At 37.1% G+C, this 26,575-nt stretch overlaps 2 protein-coding genes across 5 annotated transcripts in view; one reads left to right on the forward strand and one right to left on the reverse strand.

Moving 5' to 3' along the window:
- JAZF1 (JAZF zinc finger 1) overlaps positions 1–6,672 on the forward strand; it is a 307,976-nt gene extending 301,304 nt beyond the window's left edge. The window contains exon 5 of the mRNA XM_081079665.1: positions 4,303–6,672. Coding sequence (XP_080935791.1) covers positions 4,303–4,479 — 177 coding nt within the window. The 3' untranslated portion in view covers positions 4,480–6,672. The remainder of the gene's footprint in view (positions 1–4,302) is intronic.
- Positions 6,672–26,575, reverse strand: part of TAX1BP1 (Tax1 binding protein 1) — a 71,315-nt gene continuing 51,411 nt past the window's right edge. For 2 of the 4 annotated variants that reach the window (XM_081079660.1, XM_081079662.1), the window contains 4 exons: positions 19,412–19,457; positions 18,772–18,920; positions 9,572–9,648; positions 6,672–8,954 (listed from right to left, as the gene is read on the reverse strand). In XM_081079660.1, the coding sequence (XP_080935786.1) occupies positions 8,753–8,954; positions 9,572–9,648; positions 18,772–18,920; positions 19,412–19,457 (474 nt within the window). In that variant the 3' untranslated portion in view covers positions 6,672–8,752. Of the gene's footprint in view, positions 8,955–9,571; positions 9,649–18,771; positions 18,921–19,276; positions 19,458–26,575 lie in introns of all 4 variants that reach the window. The other 2 variants (XM_081079659.1, XM_081079661.1) reach the window with 1 other exon arrangement.

The following is a 26,575-nucleotide window of genomic DNA, read 5'->3' on the forward strand; positions in this document are numbered from 1 at the left end:
CCGTCCACTTTGCTGCTGCTCCCACTTTCCCTCTGACTTTGGGCAAAAGAGGAAGGACGCCTTCCTCCTCATACTTGGGAATGGGTTTCAAGGATGGGTTGGCCGAGCTTTGAAGTTTTTCCCTTTAATAATTTTTACATTAGTTGTTAGGATTTAACAGCATTTTGCTCCTTTTAAGAAACAGAAGAGACCAAACCCTCCCCCTGCAAAGTTCCTCTCTGCAAGAGTCCGCTGCCACACTGAGAAAGTCATTTCAGCAACAAAGCCTGGCTTCTGGCATCTACATGCGGTCGAGCACCAGTGTAGCTCGGGGTGTCCCCAAAAGGGAGACTTCGGCCATTCTCTCCCCCAGAGGACCAAAGGGTCCCCTAAGGGTCCCATCAGAAGCCTTGGTGGGAGCAGATAATCAGAACTTGCTCCGTGGTCCTAGAAGTTTATCCGAAGCCCCTCACCAGGGATGCAGAGTGACGTACAAGCACGTTCACCACACTACTTCAAGTCAGCACAAATGAGGGAAACGCTACATTTCTAACAGAAGGGGCACAGGAGAGCATTCTGACATCAATCCCATCTTCAAAACACATGTAATGATGCGGGGATCCGCTCTTGTCTGCTCTCTCTCTCAGGAAAACTACTGAAATACCTCAAAGGTTAAGCAGTGGTTACACCTTTTTTTTATGCTCTGTATTTTCTAAATTTCTACAATTACCCACAATGTACATATTACTTTAATAATCAGGGACGAAGAGAGACCCAACTCACCCAGGGCGTGCCATGTGCCACCACACCAGCTCCAACGGGGCGGGATTTGGATCTCGGCTCTCTGGGGCAGGTGGGGTACCCCCAGGCTGCGGCAAGTGGCTTCACTTTTAACTCTAATATGACCACCACCACCAGCAACCCCAGCTTGTTTTTTCACTTTTCTTCATCAAATCCCCAAGCGACTGCATCCTCTCCTTCACAGAGAACATCAAGGCCCACAGGAAATTGAAAGTTATGGTTTTTATATCAAGGGCACATGTCACATATTGGATTTATTCAGGCCTGAATACCGACAACGAAGATCAAATACAGTTAAGGTCATGATGGTGCAGCTTGGTGTCCAGACTCGAGGCTTCGTGATTTGATTTGGACTTTTGAGAAGAGCCTCTCTGTCGCTGTCCACTGATGGGCTCAGTTCCCTCATCAGGGCAGGTAGTGCCTGGCGGGACATGAACCGACGCCAGCCTTGCCCAGCCCGCCTTAGGTCCTGCTTTGCACCTCCTGCCTTGCCCCCTTCCTTCCCATGTGAGCCCTGTCCGGCCATTGTACTTCATTGGCACTACTATTCTCCAGACTGAGTGTCCCAATCCTTCCCAGCTCCTCAGATTTTCCAAAGACCACCAGCTGGTTGTACCCAGGAATGCACACCTAGCACTTTATTTCGCTGCACGGTCTTTTGAAGGGAAACATGGACTCTGAAACCAGGCTTCCCATTACAGCCTTATCCTTTAGCAGCTTCGTGATTCCAGAAAGTGAGCGTCTCTGCGTGTCAGTTTCATCTAAAACATGAGCACTGAGTACAACAGACATCACGTACTCAGCATGAGAAGAGACTCAATGCTAGTTACATCCTTGCCCTACTGAAGCTTAATTCCCTTTCCTCTTTTCAGAGACCAGACGATTTAAGCATTCCATTGTCAAGTTGCCCCCCATTGTTTATTTTGTTAAATGTTTTTGAAAGACCAAACTCACCTTAGAATCTCTGCAATTAGAAACTCAAGTGAATCTTTTTAAGCTCCTCAAGTCTGAGAAAGTAAAAGTTCCCAATGTTACACGCGAATGAACAGATGGGGAAAGAAATCTTGAGTCTGATTACCGCTTGTACTAACATTTGTGATAAGGGTGTCCAATGACATGTGAAAGTTTTAAATCTCAGCATCAAAGAGAAAGAGATAGTATGGTAGGGTTTTTTAGGTTCTGTGGCCAACCCTGGAAAGGCCATATGTTTCCAAAAGTGCAACTCGTTTCCTAATTTTTCCAGAGTACTAACGCTGATGTATGGAACTGGCTGTTTTCCGCAGTCTCACAGCCAGATACGCAACACAATGTCCACATTCAAGCTGGGAACAGAACCCAGAACCTGCTGGAAGCTGGGCTTGTCCTGCTCCTGGGGAACTCTGGATCTGGTTTCGTGTTAGCCTGGCTTCCTGTTGCTTTGTTTCTGGTTTTATACCTTTCCCTCAATTAGTTACAAAAACTCAGACCTAGATGGAGACTAAGCCCTGATATGGTTGGAGTTGCTATGCCTTTCTGCTTCTTGGGCAGTTTAGGTTTTGTTTCCCCCATTTTCTGACAAGGTGTGAGTAGCGCTGGGGCTCAGGGGTAGTTGGATTTTTAATGATCCATCTTGCAACAAGTCCCCTGTGAGAACGAGGATATGAAATGTTTTGGTAACTCTTCATCCACAGAAAGGGACCCAACAAGGTGCTCAATGAGTACGCTGAGCTAAGAAACGGGGCTGTGAAGCAGGCAGATGGAAATTTCTGGCATTTGTGAACCAGACTTCCTAACATATTGTTACTATTACTTGGAAACTTGACAGCCTTTCTCTAATGGTCATAAAACTATTATTAACTCTCTTTCAAGTAGCTTAAAACAATTATCTTTCATGGTTGTGCGGGTTGCCTGGCTCCAGCAAGGCAGTTCTCGCCGGGGTCTCTTGTGGTTGCAGCAAGATGCCGGGGGGGGGGGGGCTGCTGCATATACAGGTTGGCTGCTTTCCATGCCTGGGCGTCTGGGGGGGTGGCAGGGCTTGTCTACCCATCTGACTGTATTAATGGGTCTGATTCTGCCACTCTCACTGCCCTCTTCATGTCCCATTGCAGCAAGCTTATTCCCCCTAGAAGACTAGTGAGGGCCTTCCTTGCCCTGCATGCAGGGACTGATGCAGGAAGGACGAGGGCTGAAGGTGCACGGGGTCCTTGTGATTCAACTCCTTGGATTCCACGCATGGCCAGAGGGTCGCTATTTGGCACCCCTGGGTTCCACAAAGTCAAGCAGGATTCTCTACCATAGGGCTTCTTTTAAAGTATGAATGTGCACTGTGACTCTCTAAGAGGGAAACGTAAACGGTAATAACCACTAAACACACTGCTGAATGGCAACTCCCAATTTCTAGAATAGTGAAGCACATGCTAACAAATTCGTATCACTCACAAGTAGCACTGTGCTAGATGCCCAGGATACAGCAGCAGAAAGCCCACCCCTATTCTCTGAGAGCTCACACAGGGCATCTTAAGAAAGAGAAGACAGCTGTGTCCGCCTCCATTAGGTGGGGCACAGGACTGGGCCTGCTGGGACTAGATTCGGGTGATACTTCAGGGAACAGACCACCCCCCAGTGAGGTGTGCGTAGCAACTTCATGGCTCAAGCTTGTTCTCGTTTCCCTTACTCCCTATCTGGCAATAGCTGACTTGGAAATTTTCCGGGACCCATGCTCTAGTATCACCCCTGCCATTTATTCTTTCTTACACCTCACTATCTAATTGGGATGAGCGACAGTAATTGTTTAAAATCTATAGAGTGATTCTAGGCATGGAGTCTTCCACAGAAAGTACCAATTAAAAGAACGCCAGAAAGCATTTTGATCTTTTATGTATCATTTAAGATTTGTGTGCCAATATGAAGTTTGGAATTCTCCTGTTGCTGAGACGTCCACAATCGGAAGATTTTTAAAGTGCACTGTAGGTTTGGAATGTAGTCCATAAATAAAAGCAGGGCCTAGTCTGCTCTTAGGTACTTACTTGTGGGCAGGTATTGTCTCTGGGAGCTGACTTGCCGCAGAGTAGAAGCCGACGAAAACTCTAGGTAAGGCAGGGATTACTATCAGTTCTTGTCAGTTTATACACATCTTGCACTCTTTGCTCTCAACTGTGTCTTCTTTAGAAAGATGAGGGGGCATCCTGAGGACTTTTTCTTTAAATATATATATATATATATATATATATATGCCCATCTTTAGCATTCTTTACAGTGGAAAAGGATTCAGAGGAAGCAAAGATCCAGGCAGAGGAACTGTGCTTCTACATTCTACAGTCTAAGTCTTAAAACATATTTTACATAAAATGTGGTCAGTCCTTTCGTTTTCAGATTGAGGCATATTTGGAATTGCCTTGTTAGCTGTGGGCATGACCCTGTCTGCACAGCTTGCTCTGTAAACAGCTGCCACCCAGGAGCTGACTGCCATCCAGATGCGGTTTTCCCCAGCCTGACAGACAGTATGACTCCATCTAATATGTGGTCGTCTTCTCTCCTCCACAGAACGTGAATGGCATAAAGTACCACGCTAAGAATGGTCACAGAACACAGATTCGTGTGCGCAAGCCATTCAAATGTCGTTGTGGTAAGAGTTACAAGACAGCTCAGGGCCTGCGGCACCACACAATCAATTTCCATCCCCCGGTGTCAGCTGAGATCATCAGGAAGATGCAGCAATAACATGCTGGTCATAACTGTGCCAAGAAATCCTCACCAGCAGTTGCTGATTTTGAAAACAGCCACCTTTTTTCAGGGGAAGCATTCAGCAACCCTTTAAGGAATTAAATGCATGCTTTAAATTTTTTCTGTAATTTTGGAATGATGTATCTTTGTAGAGTTAATGATTTTGTACATTTGCACATGTGATCATCATACCCATTTCCATTACTTTGATATAAGGTGCTAAACAAAAAAGCTCTAGGTTCTTCAGCACATTTCCCCCAAAACAAAATATGACTGAGGGCATGTTGCATATTATTTAGTTGTATTGCAGTGATAGCAACTGGGGGACGAGGGGCTGGCACTGAGGTTTTCTTTTCCCCAAGATTGTAATGTGATTGAAGTTGTTTTTCAACACATCAACTCTCTATGTTCAAAACCAAAATAATACCTTCATTATCAAACTGGTTACCATGCCTTACATAATGGAGTTAGTATTTGTGAGTAGAAAGACTTTAGGTAATGGAAATATAAATTAAGAATGTTTAACATAATATGCTAAAATATTTTCATATTTAAATAACATACATAAAAGGTGTGCTTTCTGTGTTTTATATTATCTTGCAAGTCCTTTTGCCCTTTAAAAAGCTGAAAATCTTGCCATCTGACTTACCAATTATTTTAGTGTTATCAATGGCATTTTTGTACAAAATAGTCTCTTCAGTTCACTCTTCAACAAGCATCCCCTTGAGTGCCTGCTGGGTGCAAGGGGATCGATTTATGCCTATTAATAGTTGCAGACCAAGATAACAGTTTAGTGAACTAGTTATCCTTGAAACCTGTTAGGAAACTCTTTGAAATACTTACGTACAAATTTTTGTGTGAAATTTAGTTCTATCTTCATCTTTAGGTGAAGTTTTAAAGCACTTTGTAGTTCTCTATTGCCAACAGATTTAATGTTTTATGTGTTGCCAATTCTTACAACCACTGCCCTAACAAACCTGTGGGTTGCAAATAAGAATTAAAATTCCACACACGGTTCAAAGAAACATTTTTGTTAAAGCCCCTATTGCCTCTTCTTCATGCTCATTGTGTTTTTAGTTTTTTTTAAAGGCCCTTTTCCTATCACATTGTAGATGTCTGTATTCCCATTATAAATGTCTGTTTAGCTTTATAAAACAATTTGCTGAAATATGAAATTGAGCCTTATTGACAATTAAGTGCTTTCTTGCAGCAGGTGGTCAAAGGAGAAATGACTAATATGTGACCCCTTAGAATAACCTACGTCTGGACCATTCCTGAAGTCTTTCTCACCAACAATACCATCATGCCTTGAGTGTTCTTTTCTCCCAAGTGCTATTCCTTAAACGTGAGTGTTTACCAGTTGCCTAATTATGCAATAAAAATTGCTCTGAGATTGCCAACTGCTCACAAAATTGGTGAAAAGCAAACTCACACTGCTTGTAACTTTCTTCCCATGTCCCCATTTGATGAAAGTCTCACAGCTGGAAAGCAGGTGTCCCTCCTTGCTTTTTTCAGACACTTGGAAAGGATGACAATTCTGTTAGCCAGATGGGTAAGCTTCTATATTCTTCAGTTGTGAACCCCTTGTGATGAGGGGTTTTTAAGTATTTATAAAGACACTGCCCTCTGAAAATTTCCTCGGCTCTCTGAAGCGTGGTCTTGGTCCTGAATGTACAGTGTTTCCGCGTATGTTTAAAAGGGTGCTCCAGACATGAGCAGCCGTTGGTGCATAGGCGGCCCTACTTGGCTACTTCGTATCTACCTATAATTGACCAAGGTGTTTTCAGGCCAGCAATTATTTAGCTTCGCTCCTTCTAGTGCAAGAAACTGCAGGCTGGATTAGTAGTTCAACAGCTAAACAGTCATAAAATGTCATTGTGCATGTTAACATTTCTTTCAACTAGAAAACAAATTCCGATTTCTATTTGCTTATTCATTGTGACAGTATTACTAAACCGGTAAGGATGGGAATATTTTGTTATACCGTGTATAGTGAATGTATTGTACTGTGTCTGTGAAAACTGTGCTTTAAATTATATTTTCATATGTTTTGTTGGGGACAGAGCATTAAGTTTGAAAGCAACAGAGGTTTTAGAACTGAAGGCAATTTAAATGAATCAAAATTCCTGTCAAGAAAAGCTGCTTATAAATGTAAATTAAATCACATTTAAAATAAACTGTCTCTGACCCAAAATAAGGACGGCTCTTTATTGTCATTAGCATCCGTTATGAAAAGCCAGTATCAAGTTTACCACAGGGACTAGCGCCTTGGTCTACCTTGGGCTCCTCCCCGCATTTTTTACAGAATTCAGCTCACACATGAAAACTGTATTTAATTTTTTGCTTAGATTAGAATGCATTGCTTTTTAATCCTTAATAGTTTTTGCCTAACAACAAACAGGGCATCAAAATATGGGAGGCCAAAAGTGATAGAAATGTGAGGAGAAATAAACCCACTCCTTTGCTTGGAGCTGTTAGCACCCCCTTAGCAGTCACGGACAGACCCAGCAGTTAGAGGGTCAGTAAGGACTTCGTGAACTCAATGAACTAACCTGCATCCAACAACCGCAGAAGACACAATGTTTGAGCTCACGCAGAGCATCCACTTCCTGAGAATAGAAATCATACAGACCATGTTCTCAGACCACAGTGGGATTAAACCTATTTTTGAAATCATTACAAAAAGATACCTGAAAAACACCAAAACACTTAAGATAAAAGAAAAATAATAATTATAGCGTGGGGCCAAAAACTATTTAGACTAGTAAGATGAACAATCATCTCACCAGTAGTAGTAGACTACACTATTCGAAGGTTTTAAAAAGTGAACACGGTCTGGAATCAATGCAAAAAAATGCTCCTATCACTCAACATGTTTTACTTGAATACATTCTGCTTAGCAGGAAAGTAAAACATGGCATCTTCAATACTGCTGCCCCAGGTATGCCACGTCCTAACATCTGGCATCTGACGACAGCCTGACACTGTTTTTCCCTTGACTCAAAAATCTTTTTAAAGGATTCCAACGATATACAAGTTGTGTGCCCAGAAAAAAATACAAGCAACATGATGTGTAATGCAGTTCATATACAGCACCCAAAATGCCACCATGCCGAGTATAAGCTTAACATCTTAAATAGCTCGTTTGCTTATTAGGACAACATCAAATATTTTCATAACTACAAAAGCAGCAGAACCAAAAAGTCAGAACTTTAAATTCTTAACATTCGTGTTATAAAACAGAAAGGAATACAATACAGTTCAAAACTTAAAGACACAAATGGGGGAAAAAGACGTTCAAGATGCTAGAGTTAAGGAAAAACTATTGCAAATAAATTTGACAATGAAATTACCACCAAAAATGTGTGTCCTCTTTAATGTTAATGAGAATACTATACACAGCAGAGACATAACTTAAAATACATTGCTTTGATTTGGGTTTATGTATTACATTTTTAATCACCTAAGAATTTTATTTCAGTTATATTCTCATCAGGAAAATGTGAAAAAGATATATTTTCTGTGATTTTTATGCCACAAACACCATTATTTAGTACATCATTTAATATGAAACGATTGTACTTACATATCTTGTTCCATTTTCCTATTAGAAATACAACTTTAAGATGGCTTAAATATAGTAATTCAGGTTATTCTACAATTTTTTAGCAATGAATTAGCAATATGACTTCCATTAATTCCCAAACATTTCAAATGTGAAAAGGGTATTTGCTCTACTGCAAGCATGTGATCTCATTCTACACACACCTCCATTTCTAAAGAGGGTTAAAAACCATCATCTCATGGGCTAAATTATGCAAGTTTCTGTATTCAAAGAATTACTTTGCAAGACTCTCATGATAAATTTTTTTTATTACATAATATTTAGTAGTCATGCTCAATCAACAAGGTCAACAGAAACTTGAGGATAGTCTAAAAAGCACATTATACATACATGTTTGCAGTGCAGTAACATGAAAGTAATCCTTGTTTCCTTTAGTCATATAATTTTGCAAACTAGGGAATAAATAAAGATACAAACAGACAAGAACTTCTTTTCTTAAGCAGGTAAGATTGAAAGAGGTTAAAATTATATTTATTGATAAGCCAAAGGCTGACCCTGACCCTAGTAACACCAAACTCAAAGTAGCTCTTGGTCAGAAAAGTGCAGTCGCAGGCGCAGGAAAGTGATTACCTGTGGCCTCCTCAGTGGTCTGAGATGATTTTGTTTAACTCCTCAACTGTGTTATTAACTCATAGAAAAAGGTAACTACTCAAAATTTAAAACATTCTGGTCAAAATGGGTGTGCACATGCCTTTCAAAACCCCGCTGGTCGTAGTCGGGCGGGAACTGCTCGCTGCACACTGGGCACACCTTCCAGTGACTTTCAACGTGCTCTTCAAATTTGATCTGATCATAGTTGGGAGGGAACATTAATTCACAGAGGGGGCACTTCTTGTGAACATCAAAGCTTGAAGAAATAGGAAAATGAAACCATTACATATTTCTAATAAACTTCTAACAACAGATTTCTTCAAGATGTGACAAAGTTACACTTAATCTAGTTAAACTGATTCACACTAAACAACTTACCTCGAAAGCCTTCAGTTACTCAAGAAACCTTTTTCTGCTTCTAAATGCTTGCTATTGACAATTGTATAAACCATTTACAAAAGTTTCTAAACTGAGTTTTACAATTAGACTGGCAAAGAAAAATCTCTTCTTCACGAAAATCCCCAAAATACAATCACATTATGTGAAATGAGGCTTAGTGACAAGTCTTCACTTTTTAACTAACAGAAAATGGCTTCTGAAAACCTACAAAAATTCATACAACTTCTAATTCCCAAGTGCTTGTTTGGTTTAACAACAGAGTGTTTGTAGCACTGCAAGCAAAGGGCACCATGCAGTAGTCACTGGAGAGCAGGTTAAGCTAAAGCACTGCTGGGCCCCAGGCCAAGAGTTTTGGATCAGAAGGTACAAGGTAGGGCCCTGATCATACCCATTTCTAACAAGTTTCCAAGGAACAAACTTTGAGAATCACTGGTCTGTCTAATCCAAATTCTACACAAGAAAGAGAAAAATTACCTGGAATCAAAGCAAAAGCCTGCTCCGTGTACACGCTTACTTGCAGGATCTGGAGAAGTGGACACATTCTCATCTTCCTGACAAAAAATAATTTTGCAACTTTTGAGAAAAGTGAGACCAAACATAAGTTCCTTAATTCAATCAAGTATAGTATAAAGAAAGATTACACTTTTAAAATGTTTACTTCTATTATTTAATTATATCACAAAGAAAATATTTTACATAGTATTTCGCTATGGATTTTGCCTTCTTGAAATAAAAAGCAGCATGTGTGAATGAAGTAGCAATCAGACTTTTCTGAACCGACATGCAGGTAACTTTATTCCATAGAAATTTTAACACTACATTATCTTCCCTATTATTTTGATGTAATAACTATTAATTTGCAAGACAACCTTTGACAACATATGATTCATAAATAAATGAAAACTGGTTGATATATGAGTTTGCATGTATATGGACTCAGGCACCCGCGCACAGTAAAATACAACTGGAAAACCATGTTAAAACAGCAATGCACCAAACTACAGGCCTCAAAGCCCTGTTGTGATAGTTATTTGATTAAGATTTTCAATGAAGACGCCGAAAAATGTGTAAATCCGAGTGAATCTGAAAGAAAACACTGGTGCGAGTTTCCATGCCTACATCCTGTGGTCACTTTTTAGAGAGCTGTACATGGTGCATCAACAGCCAGACTCACTTTACGTCAAACAAAAGCAGCCACATCACGGCCAGTGCCCATCTGCTGTCTTCCCCGGAGCAGCTCTGTTAGCTGCTCTCCTTCCCGTCATGAACTAACAGCACATAACCAGGCAGAAGAGGCACTAATGAAAGTCCTTATTTTGTGGGGAGGTCATGCTTATCCCAGAGCTGCTGTTAAGAGCTTGGCTAAGGAGTCAAGCCTGTCCCAAGTGTATGTGATAGGAAATTCAATGTGAACCAACAAGACAAACTGACTTGCGGGGGGGGGGGGGTACTTGACTGTTTTCTGATGATTATCCCCTCCTGAATGGTCTAAGGGGTGAGAGGCTTTTTCCCCCAGTTCATCAAAGGATGAACTTTTGTTTGCATTTATGATTCCCTTAGGATATAACTGGGCAAAGAAAAACAGGACAGATAATGAGGAATTGGGGAAAATAAGACAAGTACTTTATATACTACAAAAATTAAGTCTTCAAGTACCTAGAATCCAGAGCTTTGAAATCTGTAGGTATGAAGAAGGAGAATGATATAGTCGAATAGGCTAAACTTAACATGCAGGACAGTAACGATATCTGAAACACTGAATCTGCTTAAACAACGACATATCAAAAACAAAATCTCATTTTTCTTTGAAGTAAAAAAAATTTGAAATTTTGAAATGCTGTTTAATAATGGGAAAAGATAAAAAGGAAAGGTCTTGATATTCTACTTTTCAAAATTCTTGGTGATATTTATAATAAAATGTAACTTTCTAAGGGCCAAAAATCTTACAACCTCCTGTCCCTGTTTTATAACAGCTAATAGCTTACGCCAATTTACTGCTTCCATGAATCAGCTAAGAGAGTTTGCCGCTAGCTAAGTCAGACTAACCTATCAAACATGTGAACCCTGCTCGTAAAGTATCGGAGGGAGGAGAGTAATTTATACTTAGTCCTAAGTCATATAATTTGGTAACGATGACCCTATTATTCTGCCATCTAGTACCTAATAAAACAGAGAGGGACTCAAGAGTAGAATTCTAGATGTTATGAAATATAACATGTTCCTGTGAAATAAGAAATCACCCACTCAGAGAATATTTCAAAACCAGAAAGTATGTGGTCAGTTCTATGAACAGCCAATTCATGTAATAAAGTCTGTCGTGATCTTAATATGCAAAATGGCTTGTCAATTATCACTCACAAATACTTTTATTCTATTTTACTCACCAATTAGTTTCCCAAACCATATGAGATTAAATACAAGTAATTAGGTGGGAAGTGAAGCTATTATGGCAGGCCCACTGCCAGCAACAAAAAATGGCTACTGGTAAAAAGAGAAAAGCAGACAAGAACTCAGAACATCCAAGAGTATTTCAGCACTGGATCACACAGTTTTACATCTTAAAAGAACATGACTCCATCTTTAATGTTAATTTTTAAATTTATAAACTTGAGCCATCACGGTTAGGCATACTTTAAGTAGGCAGAGAATCACGTATTCCACTTTAGAAAGATTTCTACCCAAAATTACTAAAATCAAGTTTTAGAACTGAAAGTTGTGAACCCAAAGGAATTCTGAACAGCAGGTTTTATAGTATCAGTACCTAGTATTTTAACTAAACTGTTAAAATAATCTTGTAAGCAAATTTTACTGGGAATACAACACTGAAATCTATTATTAACAATTCCAAATAATTAAATCTTCCTTAATTTTTAACAGCATTTTAACCTGTATCAAAGTCTAAACCACCTTACATTGTTCATCTACCTTTTTAGACCCATCAGCACAATACTATTTCTATTACAAACTGGTTTTCAAGCAAAGGAAATAAGCTATTGTAAACTGCTCGATTTGAAATTCAAAAACTTTTCATTAGATGTCCAACTCAAAATCTAGTCTATAAAAAAATGTGCTGTTTTCTTATGAAGTATATAACCAGCCTGAATATTTGAAATAGAATTAAAATAGGTTAATGTCTTAGACAGTAAAACAGGGTTAATCATACTGAATTCGAAATACCATGAATGTAAAAATACAATTCCCATATGTGATATATGTAGCAATTCCAATTCTGTCCATATATCCAAAAGAACTGAAAGCAGGAACCAGAATGGATCTATTTGTACACCTATGGTAACAGCATAATACCCAAAAGGTGGAAACCCAAATGACTATCAATGAAAAAAATGGATAAACACAATGTACATACATAAAATGGAATATTATTTAGCCTGGACGAGGAAATTCTGACACCTGTTAAAACATGGCTGAATTTTAAGAACAGTATGCTAAGTGAAACAAGCCAGTCACAAAAGGACAAATACTATGATTCCCCTTAAATGAGGGCCCTAGAGTAGTCAGATTCATAGAGACAAAGTAGAACAGGGAAAGGGAATGGGGAGAGTAGTTCTTCAATGAGTATAGAGTTTTTGTTTTACAAAATGAAGAGGCCTGTTACATGACAATGAACGTACTTAACGCTATAGAACTATACACTTAAAAAAACGATTAAGATGGGAAATTTTATGTTATGTGTACTCTACCACAACAAAAATGCAATCATGATCAAACCAGCAACATGCTCAGGAGCTAATGTCTGAGCTACGCCATCTGAATCATTAGGCTCCAGACAATGGGACTATATGTCATCAGCATTTCCCAAACTGTGCTGTGAAGAACCTTTGTTAGCAATTATTAATTGAAATACTTAGCTGTCATTCAGGAGTTAGCAATGAATGTCAAGGAAGATAGGTCTACCACTTAACGAATAAAACTTTTACTAAGTTGATAACAATTACTTTAGTTCAAAAGCATTCTTTAGGTAATTAATGTGTATTTGCCAAGGCCAAAGTCAACCCATAAAAGAGAGTACCAATGACTCTGGGTAACTTTATATAAAACTCGAGAACTAGTTATGTTTATCCCTCATAACTTGGTAATATTAGTCAACATTCTGCTTTTTCTGAGATGTTGCTCTTTAAGCTCTGCCAAACATCCATTTCTAGTGATCTATCATGTCAATGAAGGAATATCATTGAACTATATGTAACTTAAAGGTATTAGAAATCAGAAATATTCTGCAAGATCTCTTTTACTTTTCAAATGTTACTTTTCCTCATATTCAAAAATTAACTCAAAATGGACCAAAGATCTAAATGTAAGAGTTACAACTATAAAAGCCTTAGAAGAAAATAAGGGACAAATCTTCCTAAACCTTGGATCAGGCAATGGTTTCTGAGATATGACAACAGAAATACAAGCGAAAAAAAGAATAAATTTGACTTCACCAAAATGAAAAGCTTTTCTGTTGCAAAAGGTATCACCAAACAAGTGAGAAGACAGCCCACAATGGGAGAAAGTATTTGCAAGTCATATACCATGCTCACCCCTTTTCCGCAGTTTCAGTTATACACAGTCAACCAGTCTGAAAATATTAAATGAAACATTCCAGAAATAAACCATTCGTAAGTTTTAAATTGCATGCCGTTCTGCATAGCGGGATGCAATCTCATCCCACCCAGAGTCCTCCCTTTGTCCTGTGTATCCAGGCTGTATACACTACCTGCCCACTAGTCACTTAGTAGCAGTCTTGATTATTAGATCGACTGTGCTTATGTTCAGGTAACCTTTACTTAATGCCACATTCACATAACTTTTATTACAGTGTATTGTTACAACTGTTCTATTTATTAGTTATCTTACTGTGCCTAATTTATTAACTAAACTTTATCACTGGTGTGTGTGTAGGAAAAGTCATGGTATGCATGGGGCTCAAGACTATCCAAAGGTTCAGGCATCCACTGGGGGTCTTGGAACATATCCGCCTTGAATAAAGGGTGGACTACTGTATCTGATAGGGGACAAATAATCCAACTTTAAAACGGCCAAATGATTTGAACAGACATTTTTCCAAACATAATATACAAACGGCCAACTAGCTCATTCAAGATGCTCAACACCACTAGCCATCAGAGAAAGGCAAATCGAAACCACAATGACATAGCACTTCACACCCACTAGGAGGGCTATAGTCAAAACAACAGGCAAGAGTGGGCAAGGACGTAGGGAGACTGGAACCCTCACACATGGCTGGTAGTTAAGTAAAATTGTGCATCCACTGTGGAAAGCAGACAGTTCAAAAGGTTAAACATAGAGTTACCATATGACCCGGCAATTTAACTCCTAGGTATATTATCCATAAGAACTGGAAAAGGTATTCAAACAAAAACTTGTACACAAGTTCACGCAGCTGAACTATTCACAATAACCGAAAGGTAGAAAACAACCCAATGTCAACCAACAGATGACTGGATAAACAAAATGTGGTATGTTCATATAATATTCTTCAACATTCAAAAGGAATGAAGTACTCTTCATTTTAAACGTCTATACGGGCTAAAACATGGATGACTCTTGAAAGCATCATGTGCTAAATGAAAGAAGCCAGTCACAAAAGACCACGTATTACATGATTTCATTCATGAATGTCCAGAATAAGCAAATATATAGAGACAGACAGTATTACTAAAAGTTCCCTGGGGCTGGGGGAATAAAGGAGGGGAAAGTGGCTGCTAAAGGGTACAGGGGTTTCTTTTTGTGGTGAGGAAAATGTTCTAAAATTGATAGTTGTACAACTCTGTGAATATACTAAAAAACCAATGAACTGTATACTTTAAATGGTGACTTGTAAGGTATGTGAATTGTATCTCAATAAAGCTGTTAACAAAACTTACTTTTCTAAGATGACCTGAACATAAGTCGTTTATTAGGCACAAAACAGAAATAATTAAATGCGTGTCTTTAAAATAATTAAATCATAAATATTTAAACAGTCCCTGTTGTATGAAAGGCATTATATTATATGGTATAGAAAAGGCAAAATGCAGCATTAAGAAATACCAACCAGAGATACAGTTATCAGCTGGAAACACGTATTTTAAAACAGAACAATAAAGAATTTATTCCTGTAATCCTTTTGATGAAGTCCAATTTGTCCATGTTTTCCCTTTGTTGCATGTGCTTTTGCTGTCATATCTAACAATCTATTGCCTAATCCAATGTCACAAAGACTTAACCCTGTGCTTTCTTTTGAATTTTATACTTTAGCTCTTTACTAAGATTAAACTTGAGTTAAATTTTGTAGATGGTATGAGGTAGGGGTCCAATTTCTTTCTTTTGCATATATATGTCCAACTGTCTCAACACTAGTTGTTCACAAGACGATTCTTCCCCAGTGAGATGTCTTGGCATTCTTGATAAAAATAAATGGACTACAATTGTATACTATTTTTGTAAACAGAAAACATATTAGTTATATTTAAAATAAAATTTTCAAATAAAACATTAAAAATGTCAAAATTTAAGAATGGCAAAAACTCAATGCACCATGAATGAAGCAGGCCTTGATTCTTTCAAGTAGTAATTCTCAACAATTTTGGGGTCACAGACTCTTTGAGAATCACAGATCCTTCTGAGAGAATAACAGCTAAAAACTCATCAGAAAAAAAATGTGTATCAGCCAAAAAACTTCATTTTGGGGATTCATAGCGAACAATTCATGTAGAAAGCTGCAAACAAACTACACACTAATAGTATGTGTGAGCCTTAGTTTTTCAGAGATAGAAGGGAAAGGAGTAAAGCTAGTCCTGGTGGAAGGGAAACACTGAACAAGGCATAGAAACAACTGGAAAGTAGAACATGTGTTAGAGAGAAAGTAATCCAGCCGTGAATGATGGGCTCAGGAAGTTTAGACCAGTGTACCTCAAGCTTTATTCAGTACGTGATCGCTTAAGTATTTTGTTAAATGCAGTGCGATTCTCAGTGGAGGCGTAGATTTTGCATTTCTAACAAGCTCCCAGGAGATACCGGTATGTTGGTCCACAAGCCGTATTTTTGAGTAGCAAGGGTTTTTAGACCCATGGTTCCAAAAACGGTGCAGGAGGCTAAAGTAACCACAGCAAATTCACAGGGGTATTTTGTGATATTTTTTATTTTCTAGGTTAATTAAATATGCAGGAACATCCCACCTTTTGTCAGATAACCCGTGAACTAGTTCAAGACAGCTCACAGTTTCTACATAAGATAGCAGCACTACCTTTCTTTTGATGGCATTTCTGAGAAGCTGGGTTTTTAGCAGTCCTTGCTGAAATATAAACCATATGCTTTGTAAAAATCAATGTGAGACAGGAAATGAAGGTAGCTTGTCCAATCTGATCCCAGGGTTTGAGAAGTTGTATAATGGTCAACAATACTCATCCCATTAATAACTAAGGTTATTTAAAAATGAAATAAATATATGAATTTTTCTTTCAACGCATGTGCATTATTTTTTTCAAATGCTAACTACATTTGTTAGCTAATTGCAAGTATTTCTTTTGGCCTATGGGGTGCTATAAAAAAAATTTACTGAAATGTGAAAGGCACCATAAACTGAGAAAGTTTGGGAACCTCTGCTTTAACCCATTTGATAAGTTCACAGGCAGTTCAAAACCACAGCTTCTACAGCCAAACTGCTGAGGTTCAAATCCTGACTGTACCCTTACCAGCTGTGTGATGTGAAGCAAGCCAGTTAAACTGTCTCTCAGTAGAGATGATAATAGTTCCTACCTCATAGGATTGCTCTGGAGAACAAATGAGTTAATATATTTAAAGAGCTAAGCATTAGCAGGCAAATAGAGCTATAGAAGTGTTTGTTGCCATCACCATCATCATCATTATGTTACAGTTATTGCTATTGCAATTTGGTAAGAGGGAGTCATAAAAGGCTTTTGATCTGAGAGTTGACCAGTTTCTGGTGCAGAAGGGAAGAGATATGGCAGGTGTGTAACTGGAACAGGCTGCGAGAGTGGCCGCCTCAACCCTGACTCTCAGGTGCTGGGGCGGGTGGCTGTTAATCACTCCCAGGACAGAGACCAGAGAAAAAGGACAGGTCAACTCAAATCTACTTTCTATATCCCAACTAAAATTACTAAAATACTTCATTTGCAAGTGATTTCTTCTTGTTGTGATGACAAGAATTTTTTTTAAAAAAACACGCTCTGAATGTACATAAAAACGTGTTTCTAACGTGAAAAATCTTCTGATTGCAAAATACAATTACCCAAGGTGTGCCTATTAAGAGCCCTTCTATCTCATTACCAAATCTACGCATGTCAGCAAATGAGCACAAGACTCTAACACTGCTTCTCATGGGTTTGCAGAAGGGCAAAGCACACAGATCAGAAAGAACATTCTGCTAATTAAACTGAAGCAGATGACTACGGAAGAAAAGGACTTGTCACATGTAACATCTGTGCCAAGAATGATCAGATTAAATATGCAAAATGTGAGGTAAAGGTGTGAAAAAGCAGTAAACTGATACTCTAGACCTTAAATAGGCTACAAAAGTTCTGACAGCTTTCCTAATTATTCCCAGTAATGGACATAGAAGGCCAAAAGGCAGGAGAGAATAACACATTTTTCTCCATTATGAGTGTTGAGCACTAAGGCTAAAACCATGCCTGTCTGAACACTGATCAGTTTCTGCAAAGGTTAATAGCAATTAAATGCAGCAAACTAGATTAAATGAGAAACAGGTCATGATACCACTGTACTCGCAAAGAGCACGATAAAGCATTTCTTTTAAATTCCTCTTAATGCACAGGAAATCCAAAAAGAGCTATGAGCAAAAGAAACTATTAAATGGTGAAGAAATCTCTTAAATCAAATGAAAATAATGACATGCTACACAAACTAATTCAATTATGATGAGTATTGTGTTGCTGAGAGATTAAATACTAACAATGTCTAAAAGAGTACTTCTCTGAAAACGAATTATATATATATATATATATATATATATATATATACACACACACACACACACACACACTTCCCTCTTTTTCCAACTAAATAAAGGGTCCATCTTAAAATTTAAAGTGGGACATAACTGCTAAAATGAAAAGATGCGCACTGAAGCACAGATATACGGCCATGAACAATTTGCTTCTTCAGGCCAAGCATATCTACATCAAAATAATACAGTAAATTACTTAGTTAAGTGATAATTAAGATTAAACCATCTGGGACTACAATTGTTATATATTGTATATTTGAAAGTTGCTGAGAGTAGACCTTATAAGTTCTCATAACAAGGGGGAAAAATTGTAACTAAAATGGGTATTAACTAGACTTATGGTGCACATTTCACAATACATACAAATATCAATTATGTTGTACACGTAAAACTAATATGTCAATATGTCCCATTAACATTTTTTAAAGATTAAACTGTCAACATTCTGAGTTCCTTTTCCAAAATTAGTATTTTACGTAAGTACAACATCCTAAAGTGTAAGTATGAAACATTAATGATTTATTTTTCAAATTTAAATACAAGCAGGTTTTTCCAAAAATGAAATAAGCCATCATGTATACTCAAGGCACACACACTCTTTCAACACACACATAACCATGTAACTCTCTACGTAAGAAAGAAAATAAATGGAATAGGCTCGGAAAATGGAAATTCAATTTACTTTACTATCCTCAGGGTCTTCTAAACCATCAGGCCGACTAAGGTTTCGAGCAGGCTGGCTACAGACAACATTATCTTCCAGTCCCCAAGAGGGTACTCTCACAGGTGGCCTTTGGATTTCATCTGGGTAAAAAGCACCATCTGCTCCATCTGAAAAAAAAATTTTTTACAAGGAAAGGGTGAAACCTGGTAGAAAATTAGAATCTCTGTGTATAGCTATGATGAACCATTATTATAAAGGACCATTTTCACACATCAAAAAAAATGCCTTTATTTTAAACCCAAGTGATTTTTAAAAATAAGAACTATATGTAGTAAGCAAATAGGCTAGTCATTCATGGTGTATCATTTCTGGATGAAGCCAGTTAGTGTTAAACATTAAAACTGCTTGTTATAAAATAATGTTTCTATTAGAGTTGGCTGTACCAGTGATTTTCTAATCCCACAAAGATATAAACAAAAAACTCCACATTCGGCTAATCCCAAACCAAAAATATTTTAATAACCTCTTGTTTCCTGTGTTGCATAAGGATTACCAAATTGCAGAACTAGTTGTGTATCTGGTACTGCGGGAAAAAGACCATTTTGCTCTGAGCATGTGTTGAGACATTGTGAGATCTGAGGACTCTGGGAATTCTGACCTTCCGTTTTCCCTTCTGCTTGATTTTCTAGACTCCCTTGATGTTCCTAAAATTAACAAAAACAAAGGTGAATAAGCAATCAAATATTTTATAACAAGGGCAGCATTAAACATTTAGACAAAATTTAACAATAAAATTATTTCCCTATTAGTCACCCCTTTATCCACAGTTTCACTTTCTGTGATTTCAGTGACCCATGGTCACCCGCGGTCCCAAAAAATCAAATAAAAAAAGTACAGAAATAAACAATTTGTATGTTTTAAATTGTACACGATGAAATCTCACTCCATCCTGCCCTGTCCCTCCTAGGACAGGAATCAGCCCTTTCAGTGTATCCACACTGTATGCACTGCCCATCCTTAGTCACTTAGTAGCTATCTTGGTTATCAGATCAACTACTGTGGTAAATGCAAGGCCTGTGTTCAAGTCACCCTTATTTTACTTAATAATGGCCCCAAAGTGTAAAAGTAATTTAAAGTTTACCATAGGTATGTAGGTACAGGAAAAAACTCTATATACAGAGGGTACCAAAAAAAGTCTACACATTTTGAGAAAGAAAAAAACTGTATTAAAATTGTAATACTCAATATATACGGAAAATGAAAGATGAATACAAGTCACGTTTGACTTCTGCAATTGTAAGAAGTGCTCAGAGTGGTTACCATCAGTGTCCACACACTTCTGATGATGGCGAACTACTGCTTGAGCAACGTTGACCAAAGTGTCCACTTGTATCGCTGCACACGCTGTTTCAATTTCTTCACATAGTACCATGCGTCTCAAATTTATCACGAATACTTGCAAGTGTCAGGCGTGTTGGAGGTTGTGTTGCATATTCACGCCTCCATTGCAGTCAGAATTCCACACATTCTCAAATTTCAAATACCACTTCAAAGTGGTCTTGCGCTCCTCAAATGACTACCGGGCTTCCGCCATTTTCTCTGCCTGTCCTGCCTGTCGCATGGTGACGCTAGCATTCATTTGATTAACACCATCTTTTGAGCGAATGTCACACTACACATTGCTACCGTAACTCAACTTTGAAAATACATAGGTAACATCTCTTAAAATGTTTATGCATTTTTTTGGGCACCCCTGGTATAATACAGAGTTTGATATTATCTGCAGTTTCAGGCATCCAGTGGAGTCTTGGAATGTTATAGCCTGTGGACTGGGGGAAGGCCTACTGAACATTTAAAGTATACAGTTGGAAAGGCTGGGTCTCAACTTCTCATAAATGCTTTCTACATATAAATAAATCTGAAAGCAGAATGTGCTAATGTACTAATATTTTCAAATTTATTTGTGCCAAGAAAGTATCCTTTTTATTGAACTAATTGAGAGAAAACTGAATCTCTTACAACTTAGCTATTAATAAAGGTCAAAGGCCAAAAAGCCAGCCCAGATTGCTTCCCTAGTAAATTCTATCAAACATTTAAGAAACTTGTTTTTAAAAAATAATTATAAAGGTTGGGGATAAGAAAAAAATATTAATCCTGTATAAATTCTGTCAAATACTAGAGGGGAAAAAAACAAACACTTCTCAATTTACTTCACAGGCCATTATCATCCTGATACCAAAACCAAACAATGACATCACAGGAAAACAACCAAGCTCATCCCTTGTGAATACGGACCCAAAAATTCTTAACTTACTAAGAAATCAAATCCAACAATAGTAAAAAAAATAATACATTGTGACCAAGTGGGTTTATCACGAGAAAGTAAATTGTTTAACATCCAAAAATCAATGTAATTCATCATGTTCATAGACTAACAGAACAACACATATATGATCCATTGAAATATTTTACAAAATTCAACAGTCATTCATGATTTAAAAAATAAAAATCTCTGCAAACAAGAAATAAAAAGGAACTTCCTTCACCTGGTAAGTGGCATATACAAAAACCTGCAGTGAACCTTAGTGGTTCAAAACTAAATGACTCTAGCTAAAATCAATATTGGCAAGGATGTCTGCTATCGTCACTTCTATTCAACATTGTAATAGAGATTGTAAACAGTGGAATAAATCAAGATTAAGATTAAAGCAGACATATTGGAAAGAAGTCAACTGTCTTTATATGACATGATCCTACATGTAAAAAATCCTACAGAATCTACTAAAACTAGGAGAATTAATTTAGTAAGGTTGCACTATAAGGTCAACATATAAAATCAATTGTATTTGTACATAAAAGCAACACAATTGAAAAATGAAATTTTTAAAAAATCAATTTATATTAGCATCAATAAAATTAAATACTTAGGAATAAATTTCACAAGAGATGTGCAAAGGCCTATACACTAAAACCAACAAACATTACTGAGAGAAATTAAAGAAAGCCTCAACAAATAGAGAAACATACCACATTCATAGACTGGAAAATTTAATATTTTAATGCTATTAATTCCCCCCAAATTGTTCTACAGATTCAATGCAATCCCAATCAAAATCTTACCAGGCGTCTGTATAAACTGACAAACTGATTCTAAAACATAGTACAAAATACAAAGGTCCTGAACTAGTCCATTTTTTAAAAGCAGAACAAAACTGGAGCTATCAACTAAAACTAAAACTACAGTTATCAAGAGAATATAGTACTAGTATAAGGATAAGAACATAAATGAGGGGTTGGCAAACTTTTCTCATAAAATGTGTGAGTAGGTATTTTCAGACATACGTTAGCACAGTCAAGCAACTTCATAGAGAGTTTACTTTAAGTTAACACTCCTCTCCTCTACCATCAAAGATGGTAAGACACAAAGTCTATCACAAATACATCTGCCTTTATCTGCCACCATAGACAATACCTAAATGAATGGACATGACTATGTACTAATAAAACTTTATTTACAAAAGTAGGCCATAAGACATATTTGGCTTGTAGGCCTTAGTTTGCTGACCCCCAACACAAAGCTGTTTTATTAACAGAAGAGAGTTCAAAAATATACCCATACTTTTAAATTTTCAACAAACATGCAGAAGTAATTCAATGGAGGAAAAAGATGGTCTTTTAAATACATAATGCTAAAAATCTGGATATCTGTATACAAAAAATTTTGACTACATATCATACCATGCACGAAAATTAATTTTTAAACACATCATAAATCTAAACATAAAGCTAAAACTGTGTATATCCACTGAGAGAAAAAGTAGAAAATCTTTGCAACCTTGAGTTAGGCAAGATTTTCTTAAGATAGGACACAAATAGCATGAACCATTAAGAAAAATATTGTTAAATCGGACTACGTCAAAGTTAGAAGCTTTTGCTCTTCAAAAAATATTTTTAAAAATGAAAAGAAAAGCTACAGATTGGAAGAAAATATTTCCAAAATATATGACAAAGGAATTGTATTTGGAATATGTAAAGAACTATTAAAACCAAACAAAAAAGAAACAACTCAATTAAAAAATAGGTTAAAAACCTGAACACTTCATAAAAAGAACATGTATGAGTATAAATTCTTATTTAAGAATATAAGCACCAGAAAAGATGCTCAGCATCACTAGTCATTGGGAAAATTAAAACTAAAACCACAGTGAGGTAACACCACAACCACTACAATGACTAAAATTAAAAACTAACAATACCAAGTGTTGATGAGGTTATGGAGCAATGGAATGCTCATATACGATGGTGGAAATGCAAAACGATACAGCCACAAAGACCAATTTGGCTGTTTCTTAAAAACATACACTTATCATATAAGCCAGCAATTCCACTCCTAGATATCTAACTCAAGAAAATGAAAACATGTCCACAAAAAGACTTGTCTGAGAATGTTCATAGCAGCATTATTCCTCATAGCAAAACATTAGAAATGATCTAGAAATGTCACTCGGCTGGTAAAAGGATTAATGTCCACGAACTATTGAATGGATAAATTCTGCAGCATGACTGCATTTATTGAAATGCTAGAAAAGGTAAAACTATACAGTAACAGGAAGTAAATCCGTGGTTGTCTGGGACTGGGGGTAGCTGGAGGAGTTGGCTGCAAATAAGCATGAGGAACTCTGTGCAGTAATGGAAACATAGGTTGAATGTAACGGTAGTTACAGAACTACATGTATTTGCCAAAATTCATCAAACTGCACTTAAAATGGGTGAATTTTATTACATGTAAATTGTACTTCATAAAGCTATTATGAAGCATCAACCAGAAATATTAACAAAGCCTGTAAGAGTGAAAGATTTTAACTGTAAAGTAAAATTCAGCTGGTTTTGCTGACTGTCATCCCTTTAGAGATGAGACTCCATGTTAACAAATTTTTATCTATACAAACGACCTTGAAATGAAATAAGTGACATTAAAACTGAGTAAGTCATTACCTTTGAGAGCAAAACTGGTAAACGTGAAAAATGCAAGTCAATTTAGGTTTGTGAAGAGATATGGGAATTACAATTTCCTCCTAAGCATGTGAAGAGTACAGAAGACATGTGAAGTAACATACTGCAGGACTGATAAATGAATGATATGGCCAGAGCACAAGATGTGTGTTAAAAGTAGGAGAGAAGTAGCTAAAAAGACAAGGTGAAGGCCAGATGTGCCAAATCTACACATACGTCATACAGTTTACTCAATGGGCCTAATGGTTCTTAAATATCAACATGGTCAAACGTAAGGTTAATCGAGCAAAGTATACTGGGCATGCTTGAAACTAAAAACAAGTGGGAGCGGGGGTGGGGGGTTGAGGAGGGGGCAGCATGACATGGTGAACTGGCATCAGGCGTGGATTTTCTCATCAGATCCAGTACTAACAACCCTGAGGAATTTATCTTCTCCAAGCCTCAGAGGACTACTGAAAAATGAGGGGAGTGTTTAGAACACAGCAGACCCTCAAAGGATGGTCCCTCATCTCCTGCCATGACCCAAACATGCTATTTAGTAATTCAGAATTGTGAAAGTGGCACTGTGAATAGAGAAAGTAAATTCAAAAAATATCAAGTGTGATTCAAGAAAACTGAAAAAGGGCACCAAAGCAGCAAAAATGTTAGATAAAATCCTTCTACAAAAGTTGAAGTAAATTAGAGGACTATGATTAAGTTTTTCTGTAGACAAACAACTAACTACTTAAATCGAGTCAAGGATGTCACCAAAAGATTTATGCATATATTAGTCCAGTCAAGCAACTTCACAGAGAGTTGCAACCTAATAAAGAATTTACTCTAAGTTAACATTCCTCTCCTCTACCATCAAAGATGCACTAAATCTCCGTCAAGGAGGAGGCAGGGTAAGAAAAGGACCAGTAACAAGAAGCTTTGACCTCTCCTGAGGGAACTGGAGGTGGACAGAATACAAGGACATAGGCAAGAGAGTTATGGTTGGCTTGTCTGGCGAATTGGAAGACTGAACTCTTAAGAGAAGATTCCTAAACATACATTCACAGCACCTGCCAAAGGGGCCATGTTTAGAATTCAGGAGATACCTGAACTTAGAGGGGGGAAAAAAATTTACATCTTTTCATTAACTGACATTTAGCATTTTCAATTATTAATGTAGACAAAAATAATCACAGCAATAGTTGCAGTACTTTTGAACTTTGTGACCTACAGATATATTCACTTCATGTGAGTCACTGCAGCCATCTCAAAACAGCCTTTATATTCATCACTACTTTGAAATTATGGTAATTAGATATGCTAAATCTTATTTAACATTTTAATAAAAAAAGCACACACAACTACTATCATATCACAAATTGGTTTTAATATTTTGATAACTATTTCTTATCATTTGTTTCCTTTGTGGTTACTGCATTCATTTAAAAATATTTTCTGAAAATAGACTTCACCAGACTGTCAACTACCCTTGGCACAAAAACGGTCAAGAACCCCTGCGAGACCTCCCCTACCTTAAAAGACATTCATAACATTGCAACTGATTTGCAATTCTCCTGTAATAAAAAGCCTCCACAATTTAAGAAATAGATTTTGTGAGAAGCCCTCTTTTACAGTTCCAGGGCACAAAAGTTTGCTTAGCTGGTTTGCCTTTGCTGGACAGAGCGCCTATATCTTTTTTTTCTTCAAAATGTCTCACAGTAGCGTTGGTTTTACAAATTACTGGACAAATTAAGGATGCCTCTGCCACTCCAACTGTTAAATGATAGAAATGATACACTGATCTTATCTGCCACATGCAGATGGCGTGAGAGTAAAGGAGAACAGACATTAAATATTTTGAATTACAACTCTCTGAAAAAGTTGTTCAAGATATGTAATAATCTTTATCCTTTGATAACTTCCAGACAGCCTCTAAGCTATAGCATAAAAGGTAAACAAATGATTGTCTATATGATTTTTATAAGATCAGTTCTTTAGGGTCATTATATAACCATCATGCTATTACAGCATTTCATTAAAGACATCTTCCATTATCGTGTGTGTGTGCACGCGTGTGTGTGACTCTTCCATTTTCAGATGGAAAGCAAATCATCTGGAAATATAAAATGACGAATCAAAAAAATCACTAGTCAGGTATCTGATGTTAAGGAACATTTGAAAGAGTTTTAATTCAAAATTTTTTTAATTTTAATTTTTCCTCTGGCAATAGTTAATAAAGTATTTCTCGATATTTTATCACAATTTGCCATTTTGCTTTTGCTTTACTATTTTCTTGACTCATTCCTTTTCAAATTTCTAACAAAGGGTTTGTGCAAAATATATCTGAAATAGTATGAAGACATAGAAATGACAATTCTAAATAGTGGTTTTGGAATGACACGAAAAAATACTTTAAGCTATTATGGTTCTAAATAAATTTAAATTGATACGTTTTTTTAATCCCACTTCATAATACTAAAAGTATTTTCTAAACGTATTTTTATTATTCTAGGGAGTTAGTTAATTTTTTAAAAACTATAAATGAGTTCTTTCATTCACACATAAGTTCAGTAAATATTTAATTAGAGTATCTACTATGTGGCAGGTACTGTTCTAGGCACTAGGGATTTAGGAATAACCAAACAAACAAAAATTCCTGCCACATGGAGCTTACATTCTAGAGGAGGTAGATGGGCAATAAACAAAATAAGTAAAATACATATTGTTAGATGGTGATAAACCCACTTTTTAATTTACCCACTCAACTAATGCTTCATGATCATTTGGTTCATTCCACACACTGTGCCTAGGTCTAAGTGTCAGCACTGAACAAAAA

Source organism: Rhinolophus hipposideros, assembly GCF_964194185.1.
Source record: "Rhinolophus hipposideros genome assembly, chromosome: 18".
NCBI lineage: Eukaryota > Metazoa > Chordata > Mammalia > Chiroptera > Rhinolophidae > Rhinolophus > Rhinolophus hipposideros.